Genomic DNA, 27,518 nt, shown 5'->3' with positions numbered 1-27,518 from the left:
ATTTTCTAAGTTTTAAGTTAATGTGCTACTTGGATGGCAGAAAAAAACAGTAAAAGCTACTTTAAAGAAACATCTTTACTTTAGTAAATGATAACACACACACATATAGGAGAATATTCACAGACATTAGAGCAGTTCTTTTGAAAATCATGTAGCAAAATAAAAACATTTCAATATATTAGATTATAATGTCAAAACTAAAGAAATATTAATAACATTATCACCATGATATGAAGCATGCAAACACACAAAATAGTACTGGAAAGGACTAAAAAAAACAAAAATGGCTCTATTTCTCATTCTGATTTGGCAACGCAGTTATAATTTTTGAAAAAATCATAATTTTAAAAATTAAAAAGCATTTAAGGGCCAGTGCTGTGGAATAGTGGGTAAAGCCACCACCTGCAGTGCTAGCGTCCCACACGGGCACACTGGTTCAAGTCCCAACTGCTCCACTTCCTATCCAGATCTCAGCTATGGCCTGGGAAAGCAGTAGAAGAAGGCCCAAGTGCTTGGGCTGCTGAACCTGCGTGGGAGACCAAGAAAAGCTCTTGGCTGCTGGCTTTGGATTAGCGCAGCTCTGGCTGTTGTGGCCACTTCGGGAGTGAACCAGCGGATGGAAGATACTCCTTGCCCCTGTCTCTGCTTCTCCGTGAGTGTAACTCTGCCTTTTGAATAAATAAATCTTTTTTAAAAAATAAAAAGCATTTAAGTATCCCATAAAATCTTTTTAAAAGATTTATTTATTTATTTGAAAGGCAGAGTAACTGAGAGGCAGAGGCAGACACACAGAGCGAGAGAGAGAGAGAGAGAGAGAGAGAGAGAGAGAGAGATCTTCTGTCCGCTGGTTCACTTCCCAGAAGGCCGCAACGGCTGGAACTGAGCCGATCCAAAGCCAGGAGCCAGGACATTCTTCCGGGTCTCCCATGTGGGTGCAGGGGCCAAGGACTTGGGCCATCTTCCACTGCTTTCCCAGGTCATAGCGAAGATTTAGATAGGAAGTGGAGCAGCAGGGACTCGAACTGGTGCCATGTGGATGCTGGCACTGTAGGTGGCAGTTTTACCCACTATACTACAGTGCCAGTCCCTTATAAAATCTTGACATCAGGACCATCCTGCTGTGAAAAGGTGAACCCACCCAGAAAACTTTACAATATTCCTTAGCTTTTGCAAAGGGCTCCTATGGTCTACAGTTTGGTTGGGTTTGCAACATATCATTCAAACTATTATAGTGGAACAAAACAAACAAGTGCTAAAATACCTTTATCGGGAAAGATGTTGTTTTTGGTGATCTTGACACTTTTGGGTCTTGGGTGATTATCATCCATGCCCATGATCAGGTTGCGGAAAAATAAATCAAATTTCTTTCTGCTGTCAGCATTGATGGTGCCTGCTATGGTCCACACCAACGAGAAGAGGAACAGTCCTTGTAGCCAGAGAAAGATCTGTTGACTTGAGAGACCTTCATATAACTCCATTTCCTCCTCCTCTATATGCTTGATTTCATCTAACAGTAAGAAAAGAGAACCTCAGGAAAAGGCACTGAGTGGCACAGACAGAAAACATGTGAGCTGGCTAATTTTTTCTATGAAGGGATCGGAGAGGTGACTGATATTGAGAGTGCCCGTCACTTGTCAGATCCTTTTGCATTTTATTTACGGTAGTAAAATACACATAACACAAAATTTACCACTGTAACCATTTTTTAAAAAGATTCATTTATTTATTTAAGGCAGAATTACAGAAAGAGGGAGAGCAGGGAGAGACAGAGTGATTGAATGAGCCGGAGAGACCTTCTATCTGTTGGTTCATTCCCCAAATGGTTGCAATGGAAAGCACACCTTACCAGGGAGCTGGCTCAGAAGTAGAACAGCAGGTACTTGAACTGGTGCTCATATGGGATGCTGGCATCACAGACAGCTTAAACCATTGTGCCATAATGCTGGCCCCAACAATCGTGACCATTTTCAGATTCCAGTTCAGTGATATTAAGTACATTCTTATTGTTGTGCAACCATCACCACCATTCCTATCCAGAACTCTTTCAACTGTACAGAACTGAAGTTCTGTGCCTACTAACAATAACCTTCTCTTCCATCCTCCCTCCATGCTCCTTATAAACCAGCATTCTACTTTGATCTACCATAGGTACATCAAAGAAGTAGAATTAGGGGCCGGCGCCATGGCGTAGCAGGTAAAGCCACCACCTGCAGTGCCGGCATCCCATATGGGTGCCGGTTCGAGTCCCGGCTGCTCCACTTCCAATTCAGCTCTCTGCTATGGCCTGGGAAAGCAGTAGGGTAGGGTGTATGTTAGAAGGAAGCTGGAATGAGACAGAAGTTGAAACTTAAACCCAGGCACTATGATATGGGATAGGGTATTTATATTCATGCCTAATCAAATTTTGGCTTCCAGCCATTATTTATATATTTATTATTAATTCTAAATGTATAAAACATAAATAATGAGGTAGTAATACAATAAGTTCCCATATAGCCCTCACTCTATTTCCCCTATTAACATTTCATATTAGTATATTTGTCACAATAAATGAAGTACACCCAGCTTCTATTTTTTTAAATCCAAACTTGTTTTACCCCTCTCATCTCTCCTAGACTTCAGTAATCATCATTCTATGTTCAGATTGATCTTTTTTTTTTAAATTTAGCTCTCACATAGGAGGGAGAATATGTAGTATTTGTGTTTCTGTATCCGGCTTATTTACTCAACAATATGTCCTCCAGTACAAACCATTTTGCTGCAAATGATAGGTTTTCATTTTTAGTAGCCACATAATATTCCATTACGCACACACACACACACACAGAGTACACACATTTTCATTGTTCATCTGATGATGGACACCTGGGTTGATTCCATATCTTAGCTATTGTCAACAGTGCTATAAACATGATGGAGCAGCCTAACCCTTATTTCTTCAAATATTCTCTCTGCCACTTTTCTCTTTTCCTTCTTCTGGGACTCCCACAATATGTATGTTGGGCTGCTTGAATGTCCATCCCACAGGTCCCTTAGCTTCTGTTCATTTTTCTTCAATCTCTTTGCGTTCCTTAGACTTGACAATTTTAATTGTCCTGTCTTCAAGTTTACTGCTTCCTCCTTTGGCCTGCTCAACTATGCCTTAAGTCCTTCTAGTGTATTTTTTTTTCTTTATTTCAGTCATTGTATCTTTTAGTTCCAGAATTTCTTTTCGGTTCCCTTTTAGTTTTTTTTTTTTTTTAATCTTTCCATCGACACTTCCATTTTGTTCACACATCATTTTACTGTCTTCTGACACATCTTACTTTAGTTCTTGAGCCTATTTAAGATAGTTGTCTTAAAGTCTGTGTCTAGTAGGTCCACTATCTGAACCTTTCTTTCTACAGTACAATTTCTGTCAGTTTATTTTTTTGTTTCAATGGAGCATGCTTTTCTGTTTCTTTTGTGCACTTGGGTTTTTGATGTTGTTGCATATTGGGCATTTGAATCTAATAGTTCAAAGTGGTAACTATGGAAATCAGATTCCAGATACAGTCTTTTTTTTTTTTTTTTTTTTTTTTTGACAGGCAGAGTTAGACAGTGAGAGAGAGAGACAGAGAGAAAGGTCTTCCTTTTTCCATTGGTTCACCCCCCAAGTGGCCACTACGGCTGGTGTGTTGTGCTGATCCGAAGCCAGGAGCCAGGTGCTTCTTCCTGGTCTCCCATGCGGGTGCAGGGCCCAAGGACCTGGGCCATCCTCCACTGCACTTCCAGGCCACAGCAGAGAGCTGGACTGGAAAAGGAGCAACTGGGACAGAATCCAGCGCCCCAACTGGGTCTAGAACCTGGGGTGCCGGTGCCGCAGGCAGAGGATTAGCCTAGTGAGCCACGGTGCACCAGCCAAGATACAGTCTTAAAGTCTCTTCAGATCCTTTACGACACTGTATCTTTCGTTGGCCATCTGTGCTGCTTTTCTAAATTCTCCTGTATATGTGGTTATTTTTGAATGCCCTAGTTATTAAATGTCTATCTACCAAAAAGTAGAAAAAGAGAGAAATTAAGGGGTGAGGGAGGTGCTGGCCTTTTGGATTTCTCAGAAGTTGTTTCAGCCTGAGGTGGCAGAGCTTGCAATCCTGAGGGTTAAAGGGCATAGAAATGACAGCCTGTCTCTGTGCTTGTGCTTCTGCAACCAGAAGCAGTGACCAGTAATCAGATCCTTATTGCCCACTCTTGCTCCTGTACGCTGTGTACAAGCTGCTGCTGGAACACATGTATAACTGCCTTCTATTGCAACGAGGGATCAAGACAGAGTAGCAGCTTCCACACTGAACGCTGAAACTGATAAAAATTAATCTCAATTTGTCCTCTAAGCCAGAATTTCAAAATAGTTATATATATACTGGCATATGTAATATGCCAGTAGAATTGTTGTCTAGATGGGGATACAGGTTCCTGCTGCTTTCTATGCCATGATCTTCCCAGAATATTCTCTATCTACATTCATTTTTATTTAACTTACGTAACAAACTTAAAGAGATATGGTTATACTTGTGTAAGAGATGAGTCAATGAAGGCTCAAAAATGTCAAACTCTTTACCATTTCCCTTGTGCTTCTCAAGGTTTAATGTGCACATAAATCATTCAGGATCTGTAAAAGCAGTTTATGGCTAAGTTGGTTTGGACAGGGTCTCAGGTGCTTCTTTTTTTTTAATGAGCCCTTAGGTGATACGGTTGTTTCTGAGTCTTGCTACTTTGAGTGGAAAATTGAGAACTGGATAAAGTTCATCTTTCAAGCATTTCTCCCTTCCCCTTGGCATCCCTTGTCTTCCCATCAGGCTGTTCTCTTACACCCATCCTGCCAACAGATACCCAGGAGCCTGCTGTATTTTATCACCTAGGTCTTCCAGCTTTGGTCAGTTCTTTAGCCTTTCTGCTGTTAGTTCTCCCAGCAGCATGGAAAAGTATTTGATAATGTGTGAAAATTTCTTATATATATATATGTACATATACATTATATTTTATTATATATAATATATTATGACAAATACATTTCTATGTATTAGGACATTCTTTGTGGGATGTTCATATGTTTCACCTAAATTAATCTTGTAGGACATGCCTTTCACATAGAGAGGAACAGGAATTATCATCCCTGTTATGTGGATTAGGAATCTTAGACTGAGGAAAGATGGGATAATTTGCACAAGAAAACCCAGAAAAGTCATGTTAGATCAAAATTAAATACTCAGACTCTTCACCAGACTCTACTATCTATACTTCAAAGGCTTGCATGTACTATACCAAAGAGCTGTCCTACTGTAACTCAAAGGGAGCCAAAGAGGTAGCAGCAGAAGAAATAGCCAAGACACTCCCAACCCCCATGTGGCTTAGGGAATTCTGGGTAGCGCTTACCAAGCAGAGAGGAGTATAGTCTCATCATCGAGAAGGCAAGGTGGATGGGAGATGTTTGCACTACAAATTTACACTGAAGGCGACAAAATTCTAGGCAGGGCTGGACAAGCCACATGAACATGTCATTGACCTGAGAATAGAAAGCTATGTGAGATTGGGAGACATTACCAAAAAATGAGTTCATTTCAGGAGGCTGGAGATGCGGCTAAGATTGTTGATTACTTTTGAGTGGAGGTACACTGGGAAAAGCCTACAGGCAGCATGACTCCTGTTCCAGCTTCCTCCTTGCTAGTTCCAAAGGCCCAGCTGTCTCAGTTTCCCATTCTCATTCCATTGTCCAGAGCTGGCTACTCAGGGAGGCTTAGAGTTACTCTGGGTCAGTTACAGGATGCAGGAGGTAGCCGTAGGTCCCAGCTACTATACAGGGAATCTTCAAAAAGTTCATGGAAAATGTGTATTATGAAAAAGTTATGTGTGGTTTACAATTTTTTTGTGCCAAAATAAACATCTTTTAATTCCACTTCCATGAACTTTCGACATACCCTCATATTTAATTTTGTTTCTATAAAATATTATGAATTATAAATAGCTGATTTACAAATAAATGTTAAATGTTTATAAAGGAGAGATTCCTATATAATGCAGCCATAAGAAATGCAGAGCTAAATTTGGGGCTGAGTTTCAGGGACTCACTAGATGCACATATATATTTATTTGGGGTAATCCTTACTTCTTTTATCTACTTGTATCTACTCCCAACCTCATTTATACTTTTTTAAAAATCACCTGACTCACTTTTCTAATTTTATAACATGAAAAAGGAAAAGAGGCACCACAAACACAGGCTCTCCCTTCTGCTTCTCCTGTTGCAGAGTGTGGTCAGGTACCCATCTAGCCCAGATGTTCCCACATCTTGAAGGGAGGGAAGAAGGGAATGGTCACTCATAGTAGCTGCAAAGCACGTACTTCTAATTGGTTCTAGTGGAGTTCAGGACACAGATAGGAAATGGCAGGACAAAGAGGAAAACATCTCTTCCTAACTTGGTCCCATTTCTAAAGTAACTTCTACCAGTGAGTCAACGGGAGAAGGGGTAACATTGCAGCCAGCCACATAAAGAATGCTCCTCAGCACCATAATTCCCCACTAGTGAGCCAAGAAATGATGGGGCAGATGGAACAGAAAGGAGACATTGACTGCATCACACCATCCTCACCAAGTGAAGAAGCTGGAGAAATGGCACACAGCTAGGAAATAAGAAAAAACTGGAGACAGGCACAGAATTTTCTGCCCCCTTTTTTATCCTGGAACAATGAAGGTTCCTAAGAGGCCTTGAGTTGAGGAGTAGGAAGGTGGGATGGGATGGAGAGGAAGGGGAACTATGGGTCTCACCAATTCCTTGTGCTCCTCATTGAGGCTGTGGGGCAAGGTGTCCATGTAGGAATCCTTCAGGGGCTTCCAGCCGAGCTGATGGGGCTCCATGTAGATCATCCCACACCTGGGAAGCACAAACAGAGGACCAGCCTGGCTCACATCCAGGCTCCCAAGCATGGAAGGGTGAAGTTTATGCAGGCAGTGATGGTGATCAAAGGGCTGGAACATTCCTAGCTCCAGGCCAAGGGGAAGATACACAGATTTTGTGAGGAAAGGGTGGAAACCAGTGATAAGAGCAAGATCTTGAGAACCAGGAGGGCCTGGATTCAAATCCCAGCCCCACATCCTACTGGCCACCAAATGACCTTAGGCAGATTGTTCACTGTCTCTGAACTTGTGTCTTTGTCTGTAAACTGAGGAACATAAAAACAAGTAGTTCATAAGGATGTTGTAAAGATTCAATGAGAAGGGGCCGGTGCTGTGTGCAACGGGTAAAGCCACTGCCTGTGGTGCTGGCATCCTATATGGGTGCTAGTTCAAGACCTGGCTGCTCCACTTCCAATCCAGCTCTCTGCTATGGCCTGGGAAAGCAGTAGAGGCTGGCCCAAGTCCTTGGGCCCCTGCACCCACATGGGAGACCTGGAAGAAGCTCCTGGCTTTGGATTGGCGCAGCTCTGGCCGTTGTGACCATCTGGGGAGTGAATCAGTGGTTGGAAGACCTCTCTGGCTCTGTCTCTGCCTCTCTGTAACTCTGCCTTTCAAATAGATAAATAAGTAAATCTTAAAAAACATAAAGATTAAACAAGAAACTGCCAACAGAGAATTAAGCACCATGCCCAGCACACAGGAAACTCTTAATAAATGGCAAATAATATCATTACCACGAATACTCACATACTGACACACAACACTTAATGTAGTACTATTTTCTCTGTTTTGCTAAAACTAGACGCTCTCTTGCTGGCTTCTGACACCAGCTTACATTTATTGAGCATCTGCTGCATGCCAGGCACGTTTCGAGGCCCTGAAAGCCTTCATCTCTGAATAGTCCTCTTTGTGGCCTGCATTTTAGACATGAGGAGACTGTTGCTCAGAGAGCTTAAGTGACTTACAAGAGACCACACAGCTAGTTAAGTGGTAACAGTGAGGGTAGGAACCCAAGCCAGCTTGAGGTGCCATGTGCTCTTCCTACTGTCTCACATTGCCTTTGGGAATGGGAGCAAATTTTATTCTTCATGGATCTCAGCTGCACAGAATTGGATTAATTATTACCCTTGGGACCCTGATCATTAGCCCATGTTTGGCCTTTCTTAGTTGATTGTTTTCAATAATGTTTTAAGGGCCCATGAACCCGCCATCTGGAGAGAGGCCAAGATCCTGACATAAGGACTTCTTTATCCTACTCCCTTGAGCTTTCCCACCTGAACCTCGTGTTCACCTGCTCCTTGGTTTCTTTCCTTTTAGAGTTTTACAGCATCTCTATACATTCCTAAAATGTATATATTTTGATTTTATCTGTTTTTAAAATAATTTTAAAAGGGAACCATGCTACAGCTAATGTTTCAAGGCTTTTATTTTTAACATTGCTATGATTTTATTTATTTATTTATTTATTTATTTATTTTTGACAGGCAGAGTTAGACAGTGGGAGAGACAGAGAGAAAGATCTTCCTTCCATTGGTTCACCCCCCAAATGGCTGCTACAGCGTGCTGCACCGATCCGAAGCCAGGAGCCAGGTGCTTCCTCCTGGTCTCCCATGTGGGTGCAGGGCCCAAGCACTTGGGCCATCCTCCACTGCCTTCCTGGGCCACAGAAGAGAGCTGGACTGGAAGAGGAGCAACTGGGACAGAACCGGCGCCCCAACTGGGACCAGAACCTGGGATGCCAGCGCCACAGGAGGAGGGTTAGCCTAGTGAGCCGTGGCGCAGGCCCACTAATGGGCTTTTAAACACTTTGGGAACATTGCTATGATTTTATCTGTAACATATTGGCTAAGTTTTATCCATATAGTTGCATTATCAGTGCAGGCCTTCATTTTAATTTCTAAAAATTTGAGGGCTATGTACCAATTTAATAACTTATGAGTATATTATACTTTATTGAAAATTCCCTCCTGATAATGGAATTCAGGCTGCTTCCAAGTGTTTGTTCATGTGAGTTGTGCTACTACAAATATTTTTGTGTAAATCTCCTATTGTACATCAGTAAAAGTTACTGAGGAGCAGAATTGTTGCATCATGGGTTCAGCTTTAGGAGATTATATCACACTCTTTTTTCCACTTGCTTGTTTAATTTCAGACTTCCACCAGCACTGTGGATTGAAGACTGATTTCATGACAAACAAAAGTGAACAGCCAATGACATAAGTGATCTGCTGAGGCTCAATCCCATTTGTGGGGCTTTACAGCTGTCCTCCTGCTTAGGGGTAGTGGGGCCACATCTTCTCTCAGGGCATCACTGCAAGCTGACTTACCTGCTCACTGTGGCTGGGGAGGCCTGCTCCAGGTCAGCTGGCTCAAAGATCAGGCTCATCTTGGGACTCATCTGGATAATCTCGCCACTCATTAAACACAGCTGCAAAGGCAGAGCAGAGGGGTGGGTGGGGGGCAGGCACAGGGGTCAAATTCCATCTGCAAGTGAAAGGCCTCCATGGAGACACAGCTGGTTTGAACTCATTCCACAAACATTTCTTGAGCATTTACTATGTGCCAGGCACTGTGTTAGGTGCATGGGATAAAACAGACACAAGTCCTTGTTCTCTTAGGGTTCACTTCTACAGAAAGGAGACAGATGAAAAGAAAAATATACAGTCTATAAAATGGCAAAAGGAAAAAAAAACTAGAAGAGAGTTTTGCAGAATGCTCATGGTCCAATTTTAATTTTAAATAGGAAATACAGGAAATCACTGAATTATAACCTTAGATGAAGAAGAGATGTTATAAGACATATTATATGTCCAGATTTCTTCTTCAGTGTTTAGCATAGAACTTGATGGGGCCAGTGCTGTGGAGTAGCAGGTAAAGCTGCAGCCTGCGTTGCTGGCATCCCATATAAGCACCAGTTCAAGTCCCAGCTGCACTACTTCCCATCCAGCTCCCTGCTAATGTGCCTGGGAAAGCAGCAGGAGATGGCCCAAGACCTTGGGCCCTGCACCTACGTGGGAGACCTGGAAGCAGCGCCAGACTCTTGGTTTTGGATTGACCCAGCTCCCGCAGCTACAGCCATTTGGAGAGTGAACCAGCAGATGGAAGATTCTCTCTCTCTCTCTCTCTCTCTCTGCCTCTGCCTCTCTGTAATTCTGCCTTTCAAATAAATAAATCTTAAAAAAAATAAACACATAGAACTTGTCTGTCCTCATCCTGTTTTATTTGCTCAGCTCTCTCACAAAAGACTCCTTTTCAACCCTCCTTCCACTCCACCCTCCCCATGTGGTAGTCCATGCCTAAAGTGACAAGAATGTCTCCATAAGTCTTTTTTGAAATGGAATGAAAAACCATTGGAAGTCCTAGTGTTTAGCAAGCATGTCCTCACAGAAAGTAGTACAACCTTAAAGAAGAGCCCTGCAATATACACTCAGACATGGCACCACTTCCTAGTTGCCTACATGGGCTCAGGTGAGTTGTTTAACCCATAAGACAAGTCCTGAGGCCTTGATCCTCAGAGAAGAAAACACTACCAATTCCTTTATTCATCCTAAAGTGTGACTTAAATTTTTCCCAAGTGGGCATTTGGCTTAGGTGTTAAGATGTAACTTGGGATGCCTATATCCCATATTGAAGTGCGGTTCAAGTTTCTGGTTCTGTGCTGGATTCTAGTTTCCTAATAATGCACACCCTGGAAGGCAGGATGATGGCTCAAATACTTTGGAGCCTGCCACTCACATGGGAGATACAGATTAAGTTCCCAGGTCCTGGCTTTGGCTTTACCCAGCTTCAGCTTTTGTGGCATTTAGCGAGTAAACTAGTAGATAGAAGATCTCCCTCCCCGTGGCTTTCAAATAAATAAACAAAAAAAATTTTTTTTTAATTTCCTGCACATTACCTGGGCTATATCGAGCCCATCTTAAAAAAGGTTACTGCAGACATTCCCAGGAATGTCAAACAGCTGCTATGGGGCTGACATCACCAGCTGTGTCATCTCTGAGTATGCAGAAAAGTAAAACACAAATCACATCTGGGACTATAGTTGGATATACACCCAGAGCTGAGAAAAACTGGTAAGAAATTCCTTGATTTTGACACCCTTCATACTTCTAGTTTAAAGACCAACTGATACATTTGTGTTTGTTGTTGTTGTTTTTTAAGATTTTATTTACTTATTTGAGAAGCAGAGTTAGGTCTTCTGTCCACTGGTTTACCCCCCAAATGGCTGCAATGGCCAGAGCTGGACTGATCTGACGCCAGGAGCCAGGAGCTTCTTTCAGGTCTCTCACATGGGTTCAGGGGCCATCTTCTACTGCTTTCTCAGGCCACAGCAGAGAGCTGGATTGGAAGAAGAGCAGCCAGGACTAGAACTGGTGCCCATATGGGATGCCAGTGGCACAGGCAGAGGCTTAGCACACAGCGCCAACTCCCCCAACTGATAAATTTGTACAATGAATTTAAATAATAATGTCCAAATCATGTACTGAAAGTTATTTCTATTTTTATATGTTATATATATAATCAAAATTATGCTATCATTAGTGTATGTATATAATTTTGGTAATTATGCCTTCTATTGTTGAACACGACTCATTTTTACTCTCGTGACATTTAAACACAGTTAGAAAATATATTTTGATTTGGTAACAATGCATTCTCAGTGTAGGAATTCTTTATTTAAATGGTGATCTTCTCTTATTTTACCTTATCAAATAGTTACATAGCACTTCTTATATGCCAGGAATTAGTATAAACAATTTGCAAATATTAATTTATCTAATCTTCCTAACAACATTGTGAGGTGTCACTGTTATCCTCATTTTACAGATAATTAAATTGAGGCACTGACAGTATGAGGTTACATATGAGGTTACACAGCAGAGGCAGGATTTGAACTCAGATCACCTGGTTCAGCAGGTTCCAAGATGGTGGAGTAGAGAAGGAACTTACTGCTCTAGCTCAGGAGAAGACAGTTTTAAAAAAGTGGAGAGAGTGTAGTCTCAGGGAGGAGTCAGGGAGAAAACAGCAGAGGAAACTCTACCGAAATTAGAGAGAATTGGTGGACCTACGTGGAGGGCGTGGGCGCCCACAGCTAGGAACTCCAGCAGCAGAGAGCTATACACCATTGCTGGATAGGGAGGTGAGACCAGACCGCAGCAGCCCGAGCCACTGGTGAAAAAGTGGCCAGCAAGAGCCTAGAGGAAACCCGACTTGGAGCACCATAGGGGAAAGTGTACCAGTCAAACTACAGGAGAAAAAATAAAAACAAAAACAAAGCACGGGATGGACACAGTTCTCTCTTCCGGATCACTTTACAATGATGTCCTGTACCAAGCCGATATCTCCATTTTGGAGATACGTAACAGCTGCGCCAGCTCGTGTCTGCACCCAGCAACCATCTGAGTGGAGACCCCTGACTCGGGTGGGGAGAACTAACAGGGGGCCAGGAGCTTGTGACTGTATGAAGCTTCTGTACTGAGACTGTGAAAAAAAACCGAGGGTGTGTGGGAGGACTCACGCTGTGGCTGGGACTGTGAGCAGTCTCAGTGGGGGGACTCCACAACCTCAGGGGTTCCTGGTTACCTGGTGAGAGACATTGTTGGGAAATCTGAACTTACAATGAGGACTGCACAGATCCCTTGTTGGTCCTTGGGACAGAAGCAAATATTCTACCCACTGGGGCTAGTGCTCAGGCACTGGCTTCCATTGAGGAGAGGCACTCAGCTGAGCAAAATAAACCTCCTTTCTGATTAAAAAAAAAGAGAGAGAGAGAGAGAGAGAGAGATTTACCATGCCAAACCTGGGTGTGTCACCTTAGGCAGGTCTTTAACCCTGGAGAACTGAACAGAGCTCTCTGGGTACACTCACTATAAGCCTCTAGAGATTCACTGAAAGCAGACATCAAAAAATAAATAAATAAATAAATAAATAAGGAGGAGGAGGGGGAGGGGGAGAAACCAATGAGTGTCTCCACAAATGCCCAACAACAGATCACCTGGTTCAAGTCCAAGCTCTTTAGCTACTTTATGTACTGTGGCAAAATGTATTTTTTCAAAGATTGATGTACTGTATCTCCCCTCCCTTACGTGCTTTTGCAGTGTAGCCTTGTTTGACTCTGTCTAGAGGCAGAGTCTATTTTTCTACTCCTTTGAATTTGGTCAGGCTCTGTGACTTCTGTGACCATTAGAATTCAGAGAGAGTGATGCTATGTCAGTTGCAAATGCAGCCCTTAATTTCTTGGAACCTTCCACTTTCTGCTTATTGGAAGTCAGTCACAGCATAAGTGTCACTACCCCAAGACCACCAAGTCAGTAGCCCAATCCATGTAGAGGGGCCTGGAAGATGAGATGCTATTTGGAGAACAAAAGAAAGGGGCAAGGGAGGAATGATTCCACCAGGCATTAAGTGACAAAGCCATCTTCATGTGGCTCCTCCAGTCCTAGTTGCCCCAAGTGAAATCACAATAATTAGAGACCTACTGCCCAGCAGAGTCTTTTCAAAATTCCAAGCCCAAATATCATGAGAAAAATACAAAGTTATTCTAGGCTATTAAATATTAGCTTACTTTGATATACAGTAATGGATGACCAAAATACATCCTGTACATTAGGTACTGCTATTGTTGGAGTATGATTTGACTTCCAAATTCATGTAGAATCTGAGTTCCAAAGTCATAACTTAATGGTACTAAGAGTGTGGAAACTTCGTTCAATTAAGATGTTTAGGAGATGGGCTCGATAGGAAGCCATACATCACTGGAGGCATGCCCTTAGAAGGTAATTCTCACAAAAGGGTTAGTTATGTAAGCCTAAGTTATATAAGCTTATAACTGCTTCCTAGCTCATTGTATAACCCCTTCTCCACATACACTCCATCATTGCCAGTCACTGCCCCTTTCAGAAGCAGAACCAATGGGGTAAGCTAATCTTGGACTTGAATCTCCCCAACAGTGAGCTAAATAAATATTTCTCTTTATAAAGTTAGTTGCCTCAGGTATTTCACTACAGCAATGAAAAACTGACTAGTACAGGTACTATGGGTATATTATCTCATTTATTTATCCATAACTCTTTTATTATTTGCTTTTTACAAATGAGAAAATTGAGATTCAGAGAAGTTATGTCTCCAGAGAAGTTATGTCTCTTGCCCTATACAATATAGCTCACTGGTAGAGGTGGGAATTCAATCTGACAGTAGCATCAACAATTTTAACTACTATAAACATTGTCTATAAATGCTCTTATTCTACTGACTTCAAGTACAAACAGAAACATAATACATGAATTAACTGTTAATTCTCTTGAGGAGCATTTATTCTTAATAAAAAATCTATATATACAGTTTTGATCAATCACTCACTTCAATAAGAGTTTACACCTCTCCCATACAAGTGATATCAGCATCAATAGCTACCTTTTTATTGTCATCCAGAACAGTGTTCATATTTTCAATCCAAACAGCATCCACTGGTCCATCAAATATAATCCACTTGCGGTCATCAGACATTGAAGATGCTTGCTCCCGGAAAGCATTGGCTAGGACACCATCTGTCCATTCATGGCTCACCTGGTCAAAGCACCCATACAGTTGACCCATTGTGATAGCTTTGGGGTTGATGATCTTGTAATCTACAGCAAACTCCTCCATCTGGTTAGCTGGGCAAGAAGGTCCAACATCAGTTACAAAGGCTCTGGTGAAATCAGAACATCAGACAAGAGGCAATGCCACTCCAAAGACCAACTGGGGCTGGCATTCAGCAGAGTGGTTAAGATGCCATTTGGGATGCCTACATCCCACGGTGGAGTCCCCAGATTCAAGTCCCAGCTCTTGTTTCAATTCCAGCTTCCTGCTAATGCACAAGAAGTGAGGCAGTAGGTGGTGGTAAAAGTGGCTGAATCTTTACCACCCATGTGGGAGACCCAGACTGAGTTCCTGACTCATGGCTTTGGCCTGGCCCCGTGCTGATTGTTGTGGGCATTTGGGAAATGAATCAGTGGATAGTGGATCTTTATCTCTCTGCCTTTCAAAAAAAAAAAAAAAGACCAACGAACCTTTAATGATTACATTCTATAAGGAAAGTCTTTATATAATGTATGTTCAATCCTTATGAAGATCAGGATATCTGAGTAGTATACAACTGAGTAGTATACAATGCCTTAAACTGTGAGTTACAGCATACATTAGTCTCTCACCATACTTTCTTCTGACTCGGATTTCAAATACAGTAAATGTACCAGTCAAATCCAAGACTAAGTAAGTATGATCGGGTCTAAAAGAACTGAAGCAATAAAGGCGAGATGTAATTATCAGCCTTCTTTATATGTCTGGCTCTCACAGGCACCCTAAGAACTCTGACTTTGGCAGAGATGAGGGACAGCTGACATATAAAAAAAGGTTCTGGAAAGTGATGGCTACCCTTCTTCATCTGAAGGGCTAGTTTAGCTCCGAAATCTTTTCCTCAACTGCTCAAGCTATCAACTGTCCTCTGGGGAATGCATACTGTTGAAGTACTAGGACCCGAATGGAATACACAGGTTTATGGACAGCACAGCATATGTATTTAACAGCAGAAAACAGTGACACTTTTATATACCCTTCAAAATAAGGAAAAGGTGGAATGCCTGAACCATGAATTAAATAATCACTTCTGCAGAGTTCTGAGGCAAAGACAATGGGGTGTATTCTTTCTCAACTAGAATTCAATGCCAAAATTATTACTGCGCTTGCTGAGTTAGTCTCCAAAACAAAACCTCAAAAATCCGACAGCAACTCAGTCATCCAATGTTATTAAATGAAGTACTTGAAGCAATAATGTAAATGCATGCACAATAAGGAATTACTTTTCAAAACCACAAGTTTGGGTTTATACCAATGAAAACCCCTAACTATTTTCCTACCAATACTTCTACTTGTTGAGTAGGTGCTGTACTAGGTTATTTACTTGGATAATCTCATCTAATTCTCACAATAATCCCATTTTATAGCTGGGAAAACAGAGGATAAGAGAAGTTTAGTCCAAGTCTGAGTCAGATTCAGAAGTGCAGTCTAGTAGTTAAGATGCTGGTGTCCCAAGAAGCTGGGATTGTGGTACAGCATGCTAAGTAGTTGCTTGTGATGCCAGCACTCCCATTTCAGAGTGCCAGTCAGAGTTCTGCTGTTCCACTTCCAGTCCACCTCCCCGCTAATGCACCTGGGAAGACAGCAAAAGACAGCCCAAGTACTTAAGTCCCTGCCACCCATATAAGATACCCAGATGGAGTTCCTGATTCTGGGTTTGGCCTGACCCAGTTCTGGCTGTTGCAGCCATATGGGGAGTGAATCAGCAGGTAAAAGAGCTCTTTCCTTTTCTCTTCCTCTTCCTCTCTCTGCCTTTCAAATAAATAAAATGCTGGCATCCTCTATTTGGAATACCTGGGTATATGATACCCACCTCCAGGTCCTGACTCCAGAATTCTGGCTGATGTGCACCCTGGGAAACAGCAGTAATATCTTAAATAATTGGGTCTGTACCACCTAAATGGGAGACCTGGATTGAATTTCTGGCTCTGGCTTCAGACAGGGATCCTTCCAGGCATCTGGGGAATGATTGGTTCTCAAAAAAATAAATAAATAAAATAAAAAAGTTTGAGTTCATGTCCTCTACCTTAAAAGTGAGGCAGGAAAGGGAAAGGGAAGAAGGGAAGGGAAGAATGGATGGAAAGAAAAAAAGGAAAAGAAAAGAAGCATGAAATGACTGCTTTTAGAATGATTTTGCTTAGGCTAATGACAGGAGTTTCATTGAGGAATCTCTGGAGAAGCCACTGTTTAGTATTTGAGAAAATTCCTGCAGTCTTAAGAATGTGCACATAAAATTCCTTGCCAGAAGTCCCCTCCCCCCCTTCATTTTCCGCCTGTAGACATCTGTGCGCCATGTTCTATTTCTAGCTCTGACATCACGCTCCAGGGCTGGCATAACTAACAGCCTGGCATTATCTCCATGGAGCCAGCCAAGTGAGGGGGGAGTCTGGTCCTCCCTGGAAGCCAAGGAGGGGAGCTTTACCTGCATATAAATCACCCAGAGCTGCAGCCAACACTTTATAAGCAGAGGTCTTGCCACCCATGGGGTCACCAACAATCATATAGCCATGTCTTACCAGCATCATCTCGTAGATCTGGGAGGAGATGTCAAACAAGAAGTTATTCATTGCAAATCTCCCCACACCACAACTGAGTCAGAAGCTAGTGAGGAACCAGTGGTGGGAGAGGGAGATCACTCCCACTTCTAGCTCAGGTGAAATGCAGTCCTTTTTGTGATTTATTGTTTAAGTATCTTTTGGGTGAATAAACATGTGTGTCTCAGATTACATAAAGGATGGAAACTACTATTCTTTATAGCTAATTATATGTTAAGTATCAAGTGATTGCCCAAATTGTTTCGTTTAATCCACCTTTTGCAGATGGAGACTCTGAGTCCAAAACAGGTTAAGTCACTTGCCCAAACTCTTCAGTGGTGGAGACAGGATTTGGAGAGAGAGCTCTCTGACTTCATTACCTTTAATCTTTTCATTACATTGTTGCCATTTACTTTTTAAAAAGAAAAGAAAATGGTGGTCATTTAGCAAACTGCATTTCTATCAGAAGCACTCTTTCTGAGGCTTCCTTGCTGCTCTAACTTGATTAGATCTTTCAGTAAATGAAAATGTTCTTTCTGAGCCAGGCTCTATGCTATAAAATATAAATGACATTCTTGGGGCCGCCTTCAGTGCTGCATCCCATATGGACACTAGTTCATGTCCTGGCTGCTCTACTTCAGATCCAGCTCCCTACTAATGTGCCTGAGAAAGCAACGGAGGATGGCCCAAGTGCTGGGTCCTTGCACCCAGGTGGGAGACCCAAAAGAGGCTTCTGGCTTCAGACAGGCCTAGATCCAGCCATTGTGGCCATTTGGGGAGTGAACCAGCAGATGGAAAATCTTCCTGTCTCCCCCTCCCTCTCTCTGAAACTCTGCCTTTCAAATAAAATAAACAAATCTTTTTTTTTTTTTTTTTTTTTTTTTGACAGGCAGAGTAGACAGTGAGAGAGAGAGACAGAGAGAAAGGTCTTCCTTTTTTGCCGTTGGTTCACCCTCCAATGGCCGCCACAGCTGTCGCGCTGCGGCCGGCGCACCATACTGATCCGAAGGCAGGAGCCAGGTGCTTCTCCTGGTCTCCCATGGGGTGCAGGGCCCAAGCACTTGGGCCATCCTCCACTGCCATTCCCGGGGCACAGCAGAGAGCTGGTCTGGAAGAGGGGCAACTGGGAAAGAATCCAGTGCCCCGACTGGGACTAGAACCCAGTGTGCCGGCGCCACTAGGTGGAGGATTAGCCTATTGAGCCGCGGCGCCGGCCAAAATCTTTTAAAAAATATATAAACAACATTCCACATAATTTCATTCCTTACACTTGGGAATCAACAGTTGTGGGGAAGCCCATTTCGTGAGTTTTCTCATTGTTCCTTTCTGTCTGTGACAAGTAGCCTGTGATAGTTGAAACGCAAATATTTTGGTCATTTATGTTTATGTAAAATTTTATGTTTTTTCCCCTCTTCCCTTAGATTGTGAGTCTCTCGGAGAAAAGGAACACCTGAAGCTTTTTATGTTCTAAAGATAAATTTTCATTATTTTTCACTTTGGAGGTAAGCTATAAGGAGGGTATAAATGAAGGTAGTGACCATGGAGGTGGTAGAGGAGGACCTATCAGCACAGTTTCCCTGCTCAATATCCTTTCTCCTGACTGTTGATAGCAGCACCCCAATTTTTCTGGGCAGCCATCATTTGGTTGACCTCACTTGGGTGGAGCCAACTCCATCTTCACTTCTGGCAGAGGTAGGGGAGGAGTTTTGGTCCAGGTCTTATCTCTGTAATTGGTTCAGATATGGTCATGTGACCTCATCAGAACCATTCAAAGCTACTTCTGAGAATTGTGCTTACAGAGTGATACACATCTTACTTATGGGATTGTTATTTGGGACAATATAAGTCTGAGTTTTTTGGGAGGCCCAACCGAGAATCAAATACGAATCAAGAGAGCTCAGAAATGAAAAGAGGTAGATTGCTAAGGATATTAACTAAAAACCTAGATCTTGCTATATCTGAGGGTACCATATTCCTGAACTTGAGTTAGTTGAGTGAATAAATTCCTTTTTGTTTATTAAGGAAGTTTGAGTTGGGCTTCCATCATTTGGAACTGAGAAAGTTCTAAGTAATTCAAAGTTCAAAAGTCTGTTTTATTCTCAAATTAAAGAAAAAATAAAAACCCTAAGGAAGATGGTCAAAGAAAAAATACTGGATTTTAAATTTGGGCTTTTAAACTCCTAGAAACAGAAACTTAACAACAGATTATTAAGTGGTTTCTGTTGTTGTTTTACCTCTGTCTCCACTGAGGCACCTCTGATTGTTATCAGTTCACATTAAGTATGCTGTAAGTTTTCTCATTTCTTACTCCAGCAAACAGTGAAACTCAGACATCCCCATATGGATACATGGAACCAACCTGGATGATTTTCCCAATAAACCAAGGTACTGGCTGGAGTTTCATGTTTTTGATGTTCTCATTCAGCACTTCCAGAAAAACTTCGTAGTCTGGCTTTGGAAGAACAACTCCAGGAAACAAATCTGATATAATTCCCTGTTAATAAGCATTCAAGAGAAGGTGGAAAGGGTGAAGTATCACATACGAGATTTCAGCATTTTCCTAAAATGAGATCTATATAGACAGCAGAAATCTTGAAAAGTTCCACACTTCATTTTTCCTGTGCCAAAACTCATCCAACATTACAAATGTCAACACTATCTGTAAAACATGATTTCCCTCCTAAATAATTTTAGAAGTCAGCAAGTAATGTGGCTGTACTGTCTTCCAGTCATCATACTAGGAATGAACAAGACAGCCCTGATTTCTTTCTTCACAGAGCTCACATTCCAGTAAGGAAGACAGGTATTAAAATAATTAAAAAAGCAAACTAATTAAATTGGATCAGAACAACTACTGAAACCCAACAGCAAATATTATCCTACCCATGAAATCCTTTTTATTAAAATCAGGACTATGGGCCGGTGCTGTGGCACAACGGGTTAATGCCCTGGCCTGAAGCGCCGGCATCCCATATGGGCGCTGGTTCAAGTCCCTGCTGCTCCACTTCCTATCCAGCTCTCTGATATGGCCTGGGAAAGCAGTGGAAGATGGTCTGGGTCCTTCAAATAAATAAATAAATCTTTTTTAAAAAATAAAATTAGGACTAGACAGGGATGTTTGCTATCACCATAGTTACTTAACCTTTGCAGGGAAGGTATCAGATAATAGGTGTGGTGACTAGAGAAGAAAGAAGGTCAGGAGATATAAGAGGAGGTGGAAGAGGTATCAAACAAAGCATTTCATCTTCAGAAGTTGAACCTTGGTCCTAAGCCGAAGTGCTAAGGCAGTGCATACCTGGAACAGAGGGACATCTTGAGCTAAGAACTTGGCCAGGTTGACATCAAGCAAAGCCCGGAGCAGCAAGACACTTTCATTCTCCTCCGGATACTTGAGCTTCAGGTTGCCTGCGGCAGTGAGCACAGACTTGACAGCACGCATACCATAGTCATAGTGATGCTGGGAGGACAGTTGTTCCGAGCACAGGCGGTAGGTCGCAACAATCTTCTGGGCAAGACTGGGAGAACAAAGATACATCACATTTGCAGATTCCTAGGGATGACCGTATCCCACTTAACAGGCATTCTCAACATCTTCGTCCCCTCCCCCTTCAGTAATAGGCTTGCTCATGGACTTGATTCTGAAAGTTAAGATGAAATATAGCACACACACACACATACACACACATGTATGTATAACATGTACTCTATGTGAAAGTATGTGTTATATACCTGTATATATGTATGATTATATGTATGCACACACAACCAAATTTGGGAAGAATATATCAAACTGCTAACAATGTTAATCCTTAGAAGTGAGACAAAAGGTTACTGATGGGAAAATCACACTTTTTATTTCTGTAACATCATAAATTCTTTTCAATGTCCACATTACTTTTAAAATTTAAAAGAAAAACATTTAAAATGTAATGTACTAAGCACACAACACATGTAGACTCGTACACATGGTCTTTTCTTAGTCTTCTTGGACATACAGCTGGACCACATTTCCCAGCCTGGCCTGCAGTTAGGGCAGGCCACACTACTGAGTTCCAGCTAGTAAAATCTAAATAGAAGTGACTGATGGATACCACCAACTCCAGGGCTGGCCTGGAGAAACCTCTTCTGTAAGAGGCGCCGCGGCTCAATAGGCTAATCCTCCACCTAGTGGCGCCGGCACACCGGGTTCTAGTCCCGGTCGGGGCGCCGGATTCTGTCCCAGTTGCCCCTCTTCCAGGCCAGCTCTCTGCTGTGGCCCAGGAAGGCAGTGGAGGATGGCCCAAGTGCTTGGGCCTTGCACCCCATGGGAGACCAGGAGAAGCACCTGGCTCCTGCCTTCGGATCAGCGTGGTGCGCTGGCCGCAGTGCGCCAGCCGTGGTGGCCATTGGAGGGTGAACCAAGGGCAAAAGAAAGACCTTTCTCTCTGTCTCTCTCTCTCACTAACCACTCTGCCTGTCAAAAGAAAAAAAAAAAAAAAAAGAACCTCCATGTCATGTGCTAAAGCCTTGAGGTGAGGTGTGAGTGATGAGGGCTTGTAAACTATACCTGGGAGAAACCTACCCTGATCATAAACACGTATTTTAGGTTTGCAGAGAATCAAAGATAAACTTACATTATGCTAATCAATTGATATTTGGGGGTCAGGGTTATCCTCACTGATATACTTACATGCATTCCCCTTATGGAGATTTTCTTTACAAAATCAGTTCACTTTCAAAACAAAGACTTTATGTTGTTCATCTGCACCTAGCAGATGGGGATGAGGGAGGCAGCTCAATAAAGATTTGCCAGTTGAGTAAGTAAATCAGTGAGCAGATCAGTGTAATCCAGGTCTACTATGGGAAGGACAAATTACACCTCCTTGATTACACATTCTATTTTGAAAATGTCTGTAGCCCCTGACATCACAAATGAGGGCACCAAAGCTACAAGGACACCTAGGGCTTTGTGGAGACATCTGTTTTAACAACGACAAAAAAAATCAATTGACTGAAAAGCCATTTTACAATGATTACTTGCATGTGTCATTTTGTGTGTCTTTGTGCACATTGGCCTGTGTGTATGTGTGTGTGTGTTGAAAACCTGGGTAATACTTGAATGAGCGATAACCCAGTGACTTGCAGCCAATAAATGTTGTATTGATTATACTTTAATAGTAAATTATATTAAATTTTTCTCTCCAATCTTGGAATAATTTCATTTGTTTTATTATCTTGCCTCAAGCCATTTAGTAATGTGGGTGTGGATGGGTTAGAGTGAAGGATGAGGGAGATATCAGTGGCTGCTTTTTTCAATAGAAATCCAGGCATATGTGAACAGAGAGGAGGCTCTTTCTTGGGAATCTGGGACATATCCCAGTTAGGAATGGAGTCAGAAACAAGTGGAGGGCTATACTCATGTGCTCCCAGATCAGCTAGGGGAGAGGGAGTGGAAGCAAGTTTTTTACATTTCCCTCTTTCCTTACAAAGAGCAATCCACCACACAAAGAAATACTATTTAAAAGACTTTAGCATACACTTGAAAACCAATGTACCATACCTTCTGGAGTCCAGAAACCCCATAGAGTACAGGGAGATTTCTCCAATGAGGGCATAATCTGGTACCATCATGGCCACCGTACGGAACAAGGCCTAGAAAAGGAACAACTAATCAGAACCTGAACACTACGGTGAGTACTGGCGAAAGGCGAATCTATAGAGGCAAAGGTAAGTAGCATGTTTGTTCAGGCCACTCTACTGACAATCCTGGAAAAGAGTGTTGGAGGATGTGTTAGTGCAGAGAGCCCATTTTTAATGGTTGAATCCACTGCTCAACTAACCCCTCCAATGGTCCTGTCCAGATACATACTGTCACATTGGGCCTCTCAATGGTTGAAAAGCTTTAGGTCCTGGTATTCCAATGACAGCTCATTATCCTGTGCCAAAAAAGGATATCTAATAGCATAATCCAAATATGAGAGCTTCCCAGTGTTCAATATGGACATTAGAAATCAATTAGGAACATTGAACCGACATGTATCAAAATAATCCAGATGTCAGATAGATCCTGAGTTCCTGTCCTGCTATCTAACAGCTGTGCCCAAGTTATATGAGCTCTCTTAGAACTCAGATCTATATTTCAAAATGGACTAACAACTTTGTCCCCTTTCATAGAGTTGTTATAAGAATAGATAGCTATCATGTAGATGAAGTGCTTATAAAAGTATGTGGTACACATGGGGTGCTCCATAAACATCAAGTATCAGGTAATTATCTTAGGTCCTAGAGGAGAAGTGACTTGCCAGAGTCCTGCAGTTAGCTAGAAGAAGAGTTGGGACCAGAGTCCAGGCCTCCTGACACCATCCCCTGGTGACTTCTTCTGTATTACATTACTTCATGAAAGCTGTTTGTGCAGATCTAATATGGGTGATGGCTGGGATGGGTGCAGGGGATAGTTACAACTGGGCAGTAAAAACTGAGAAATCTAAGTCCACATTGTACTTTGGCACTCAATGGTCAATGTTGACCTGGAGTGGGTGGGGAGCTACTTAAAGGATCTCCCTGATTCTCTTCCATTTTCAGAAAGAAGAAGTGGTCTAAGAATCCAGGGCACTAATCAGAATGGATTTCTAGCAGATGGAGTGCTGTGTACATGTCAGCAGATTGGGTGTGTGTGGGTCTCTCTTATGACTTCTGCCCAAGAGGATAGTACAATAAATTAGAATTTAATCAATAAAGCAGCATGCCTGAAGGTTTCCTCTGGTCCTTCTCTCATGAAGCTCAGGTGGTAGATGTTCTTCCCATATGAGAAGACCTAGTGATTTTGTGCCCATGGGTCATTGTTCCTTTTGTAAAACCAGCATGCTAAGGGCATGTAGGGACACCTTCCCCTGAAGATGGCCTTGTTGGCTCTCTTCCCTTTCAGAGGCATTTTTCTTCTACCAGCAGAAAGGCCAGTCAATAGATATTGCCCTGGTTATAACTCAGGCCAGCTCAGCATAGACAATGGGGACAAACATGCAGTCTTGTTATCTCTGTAGTTGCCTGTCTTTGTATGGAAACTACTCAGGCTTATCCAGTTTAGGTTTATTTAGCTTAGGAATGAAGGGGGCACTCCATGTGGTCCAGTCCAGGTTTACCAGAGTTCTCTGTATTGAAATCTGATGCTTTTTTTTTTTTTGACAGGCAGAGTGGACAGTGAGAGAGAGAGACAGAGGGAAAGGTCTTCCTTTGCCGTTGGTTCACCCTCCAATGGCCGCCGCGGCCAGCGCGCTGCGGCCGGCGCACCATGCTGATCCAAAGGCAGGAGCCAGGTGCTTCTCCTGGTCTCCCATGGGGTGCAGGGCCCAAGCACTTGGGCCATCCTCCACTGCCTTCCTGGGCCACAGCAGAGAGCTGGCCTGGAAGAGGGGCAACCGGGAAAGAATCCAGTGCCCCAACTGGGACTAGAACCCGGTGTGCCGGCGCCGCTAGGTGGAGGATTAGCCTAGTGAGCCACGGCACCGGCCCTGATGCTCTTTTATAAACAGATTTATTTTGTTTTAGCTTACAATGATTTTTTTTTAAAGTAGAGTCAGGATCTAAAAATCCAAATTTCTGGTTTCTTTCTGAAAAACTGAGATCTGACAATTCCTGCTTTGTACAGCACACTGGAGCTAAGAGGTGGCTGCTGCCTCTAGAAAGGGCATTCAGTAGGGTTTCACTCACTGTGCCGAGCTTGCTTCTCTGGTTTGTATCACCTGTCTCACCTCTGCAGACAACTCAAACTGTGATCGCTGCTCTAGTGCTCAGGTTTTCTATTTGCCACTGGTCATGATGTATGTATTCTCCCACTCCTCCATGAGACCTTGCTGAAGAGGTGGTTGTGTTTTGGGGCCAAGAACTGTCTTAGCACCACTGATACTCTCCTACTCTCACAGCTGAAAAAAATGCCACCTGGCCCTGTTGTTGAGTTTCTCTAGGAGATCCCCACCTCTAGAAGTTTCTATTCTGTCACATACATTCATCATTTACACAAACTGATGTTTACCTTGAGGTTATCTGGCAGTTCAGCCCTGCCAGCGTACCCGGGGTTCATGGTGATAAAGACAGCACAGGTGGGGTTCAAAGAGAGCTCGGTGCCTTCAAAGATGAACACCTTCAGCTTCCGAATAATGGCCTGTTGAATGCTGAGAATCTGCTGGGCTACCACAGATAGCACTTCTACCTGGAGAGAGAATATCTGGCTGGTGTGAGCTCCTACTTGGGACAGCCACACCACTCTGTCAGAATCCCCTTCACTTATCAGAGAGAGAACCCAATCATCTGAAAACCAGATCTTCACATTCAAAATTAGGAGCAGGTCATGAGCATTTGGCCTAGGGGTTAAGATGCAGGTTGGGGTGCCCACGCCCCATGTCAGAGAGTCTTGGTTTGAGTCCTGCCTCTAGTTCCCAATTCCAGCTGATGCAGATTTTGGGAGGTAGCAGATGATGCCTCAGGTGGTTGGGTTCCTGTCACCCATGTGGGAGACCTGGATTGAATTCCTGGCTCCTGGCTTCAGCCTGGCTCAGCCCTGCCTATTGTGGACATTTGGAGAATGAACTGGTAGATGGGAGCCTTGTTTGTCTCTTTGTGTTTTCCTGCCTTTTGAAAAAAAAAAAAAAAAACTTAGATGGATGACTTGGGATTTTTGGTAAAGAACAACAAAATTGGTATGCGTGTGTGCATGTGTAAGGAATTTCTACAGTACTTTGTTTCAATACTTGGAATAGTGCTTGACACAGTAGGAGTGATTATTGGTTCAAATTGCATGTTTATATTTTCTGATCTCATTCCCCACTCAAATAGAATTAATCGCCCATGTTTTTCTGATGCCTCTTTTCTATTACCGCTATAGACTTTACCATATTCTATTTGTTTCATTTAATTTTTGTTACCCTTTGTTTTATTGTAATATTTTTTAATAGGCAGAGTCAGACAGTGAGAGAGAGAAAGACAGAGATAAAGGTCTTCCTTGCATTGGTTCTCCCCCCAAATGGCTACCACGGCCAGCATGCTGCGCTGATCCGAAGCCAGGAGCCAGGTGCTTCCTCTTGGTCTCCCATATGGGTGCAGGGCCCAAACACTTGGGCCATCCTCCACTGCCTTCCTGGGCCACAGCAGAGAGCTGGACTGGAAGAGGAGCAACCGGGACAGAATCTGGTGCCCCGACCAGGACTAGAACCTGGGGTGCCGGTGCCACAGGTGGAGGATTAGCCTAATGAGCCGTGGCGCCAGCCTATTGTAATATTTTCTAAGCTGACTATTTCTTAATTTGTATCATAAACATATGCAGCGTCAGTGACACATAGGAGAGGTCTTTAAAAAGTTCATGGAGAATGTGAATTCATGAAAAACTATGCATGTATTTCAAAATTGTTTTATTCTAAAAAATTGTTTTATTCTAAAATAAACTCAGCTGTTAATTTCATTTTCCCAGAAGCTTCTTGAAGTACCCTCTTAGGAGCTGCTCAATTAATTTTTGAATGAGCCAGTGAATGGATATGTACTGCCGAAGCAAGCACATGAACCAGTGAATGAATAGGGAGGTGGGGATATGTGTATAACATATGTATTCCATCTCCTGTTTTTTGCTTAGTTCATTGAGTATAAACTCTCTACAAGGGTCATAGAGAAGACATAAGGCCCTGTCATCGTGGATTTAAGAGCCCAGAAAAAGGCCCCTCCATGTTCAACCCCTCCATTCTATAACATAAAGCCAAAGTTACCTCAATCCTGTTGAATTCATCAAAGCAGGCCCATGCTCCAGCCTGGGCGAGACCCTTGAAGAACTTCCCCATGGCTTTGTAATCCAAACCATCTGAGCAGTTGAAGACCACACACTAGAAAGAGGGAGGATGTGGTTACCCTTTAGGATGGATCCATTGCATCCAAACTACCTTGCAACATCAGACATGGGTAGGGCTCCTCTCTCCTTGTTCTACTGGAAGTGCTGGGGCCCCACTCTGCCTGTTACAGCAAACCACCTTGAACTGCATGCTCACTTCCCTGAAGAGGAGTCCAGAGAGGGACAGGAAGAGTGAGTGGGTTGGATGGCTTTTCCCTACCTGCTTGGCCAAAGCTTTGGCTAGATCTTTGGTAGTTTCTGTCTTTCCTGTCCCAGCTGGACCCTCAGGAGCTCCCCCAAGGTTCAGCTTCAAAGCTCCCATCAGCGTCCTAAGGGGAAGGAAACAGGAACTCAGTGCATGAGTGCTAACACACAGGAAAGAAACTAGTTTTTTATTTACTTTGACTCATACAAATAGTTAAAAATTTCCTCTGGTCATATAACCAACACATCATCATTTTTTTCCAACACATCATCATAAAAAATTCTGTTTTACTAATCATAACTTCAGAGCCTAGCACAGTGCCTGGTGTATCCACAAACATGTGTTTGGATGAATGATTGAATAAAGGAATATGTACATCCATTTTTTTAAAAAAAAAAGATTTTATCT

General features: G+C 42.7%; 1 protein-coding gene across 2 annotated transcripts in view; it reads right to left on the bottom strand.

Moving 5' to 3' along the window:
- DNAH3 (dynein axonemal heavy chain 3) overlaps nt 1–27,518 on the bottom strand; it is a 179,718-nt gene that overhangs the window by 65,956 nt on the left and 86,244 nt on the right. For both annotated transcript variants that reach the window (XR_016226146.1, XM_051847854.3), the window contains exons 29-40: nt 27,126–27,234; nt 26,787–26,900; nt 25,067–25,243; nt 22,598–22,689; nt 20,354–20,573; nt 19,418–19,552; nt 16,947–17,058; nt 14,321–14,562; nt 9,238–9,338; nt 6,782–6,887; nt 5,392–5,521; nt 1,262–1,507 (exon numbers count right to left, since the gene is read on the bottom strand). Coding sequence is in view for 1 of the 2 variants with exons in the window: in XM_051847854.3 (XP_051703814.3) it covers nt 1,262–1,507; nt 5,392–5,521; nt 6,782–6,887; nt 9,238–9,338; nt 14,321–14,562; nt 16,947–17,058; nt 19,418–19,552; nt 20,354–20,573; nt 22,598–22,689; nt 25,067–25,243; nt 26,787–26,900; nt 27,126–27,234 (1,784 nt within the window). In the remaining variant the exon portion in view is untranslated. The remainder of the gene's footprint in view (nt 1–1,261; nt 1,508–5,391; nt 5,522–6,781; nt 6,888–9,237; nt 9,339–14,320; nt 14,563–16,946; nt 17,059–19,417; nt 19,553–20,353; nt 20,574–22,597; nt 22,690–25,066; nt 25,244–26,786; nt 26,901–27,125; nt 27,235–27,518) is intronic.

Source organism: Oryctolagus cuniculus, chromosome 19 (genome assembly GCF_051225735.1).
Source record: "Oryctolagus cuniculus isolate XC-2025 breed Fujian yellow rabbit chromosome 19, ASM5122573v1, whole genome shotgun sequence".
In the NCBI taxonomy this organism is placed as follows: domain Eukaryota; kingdom Metazoa; phylum Chordata; class Mammalia; order Lagomorpha; family Leporidae; genus Oryctolagus; species Oryctolagus cuniculus.
Note: the sequence above shows the minus strand (reverse complement) of the source record. Positions and strands in the feature narration are given on the sequence as shown.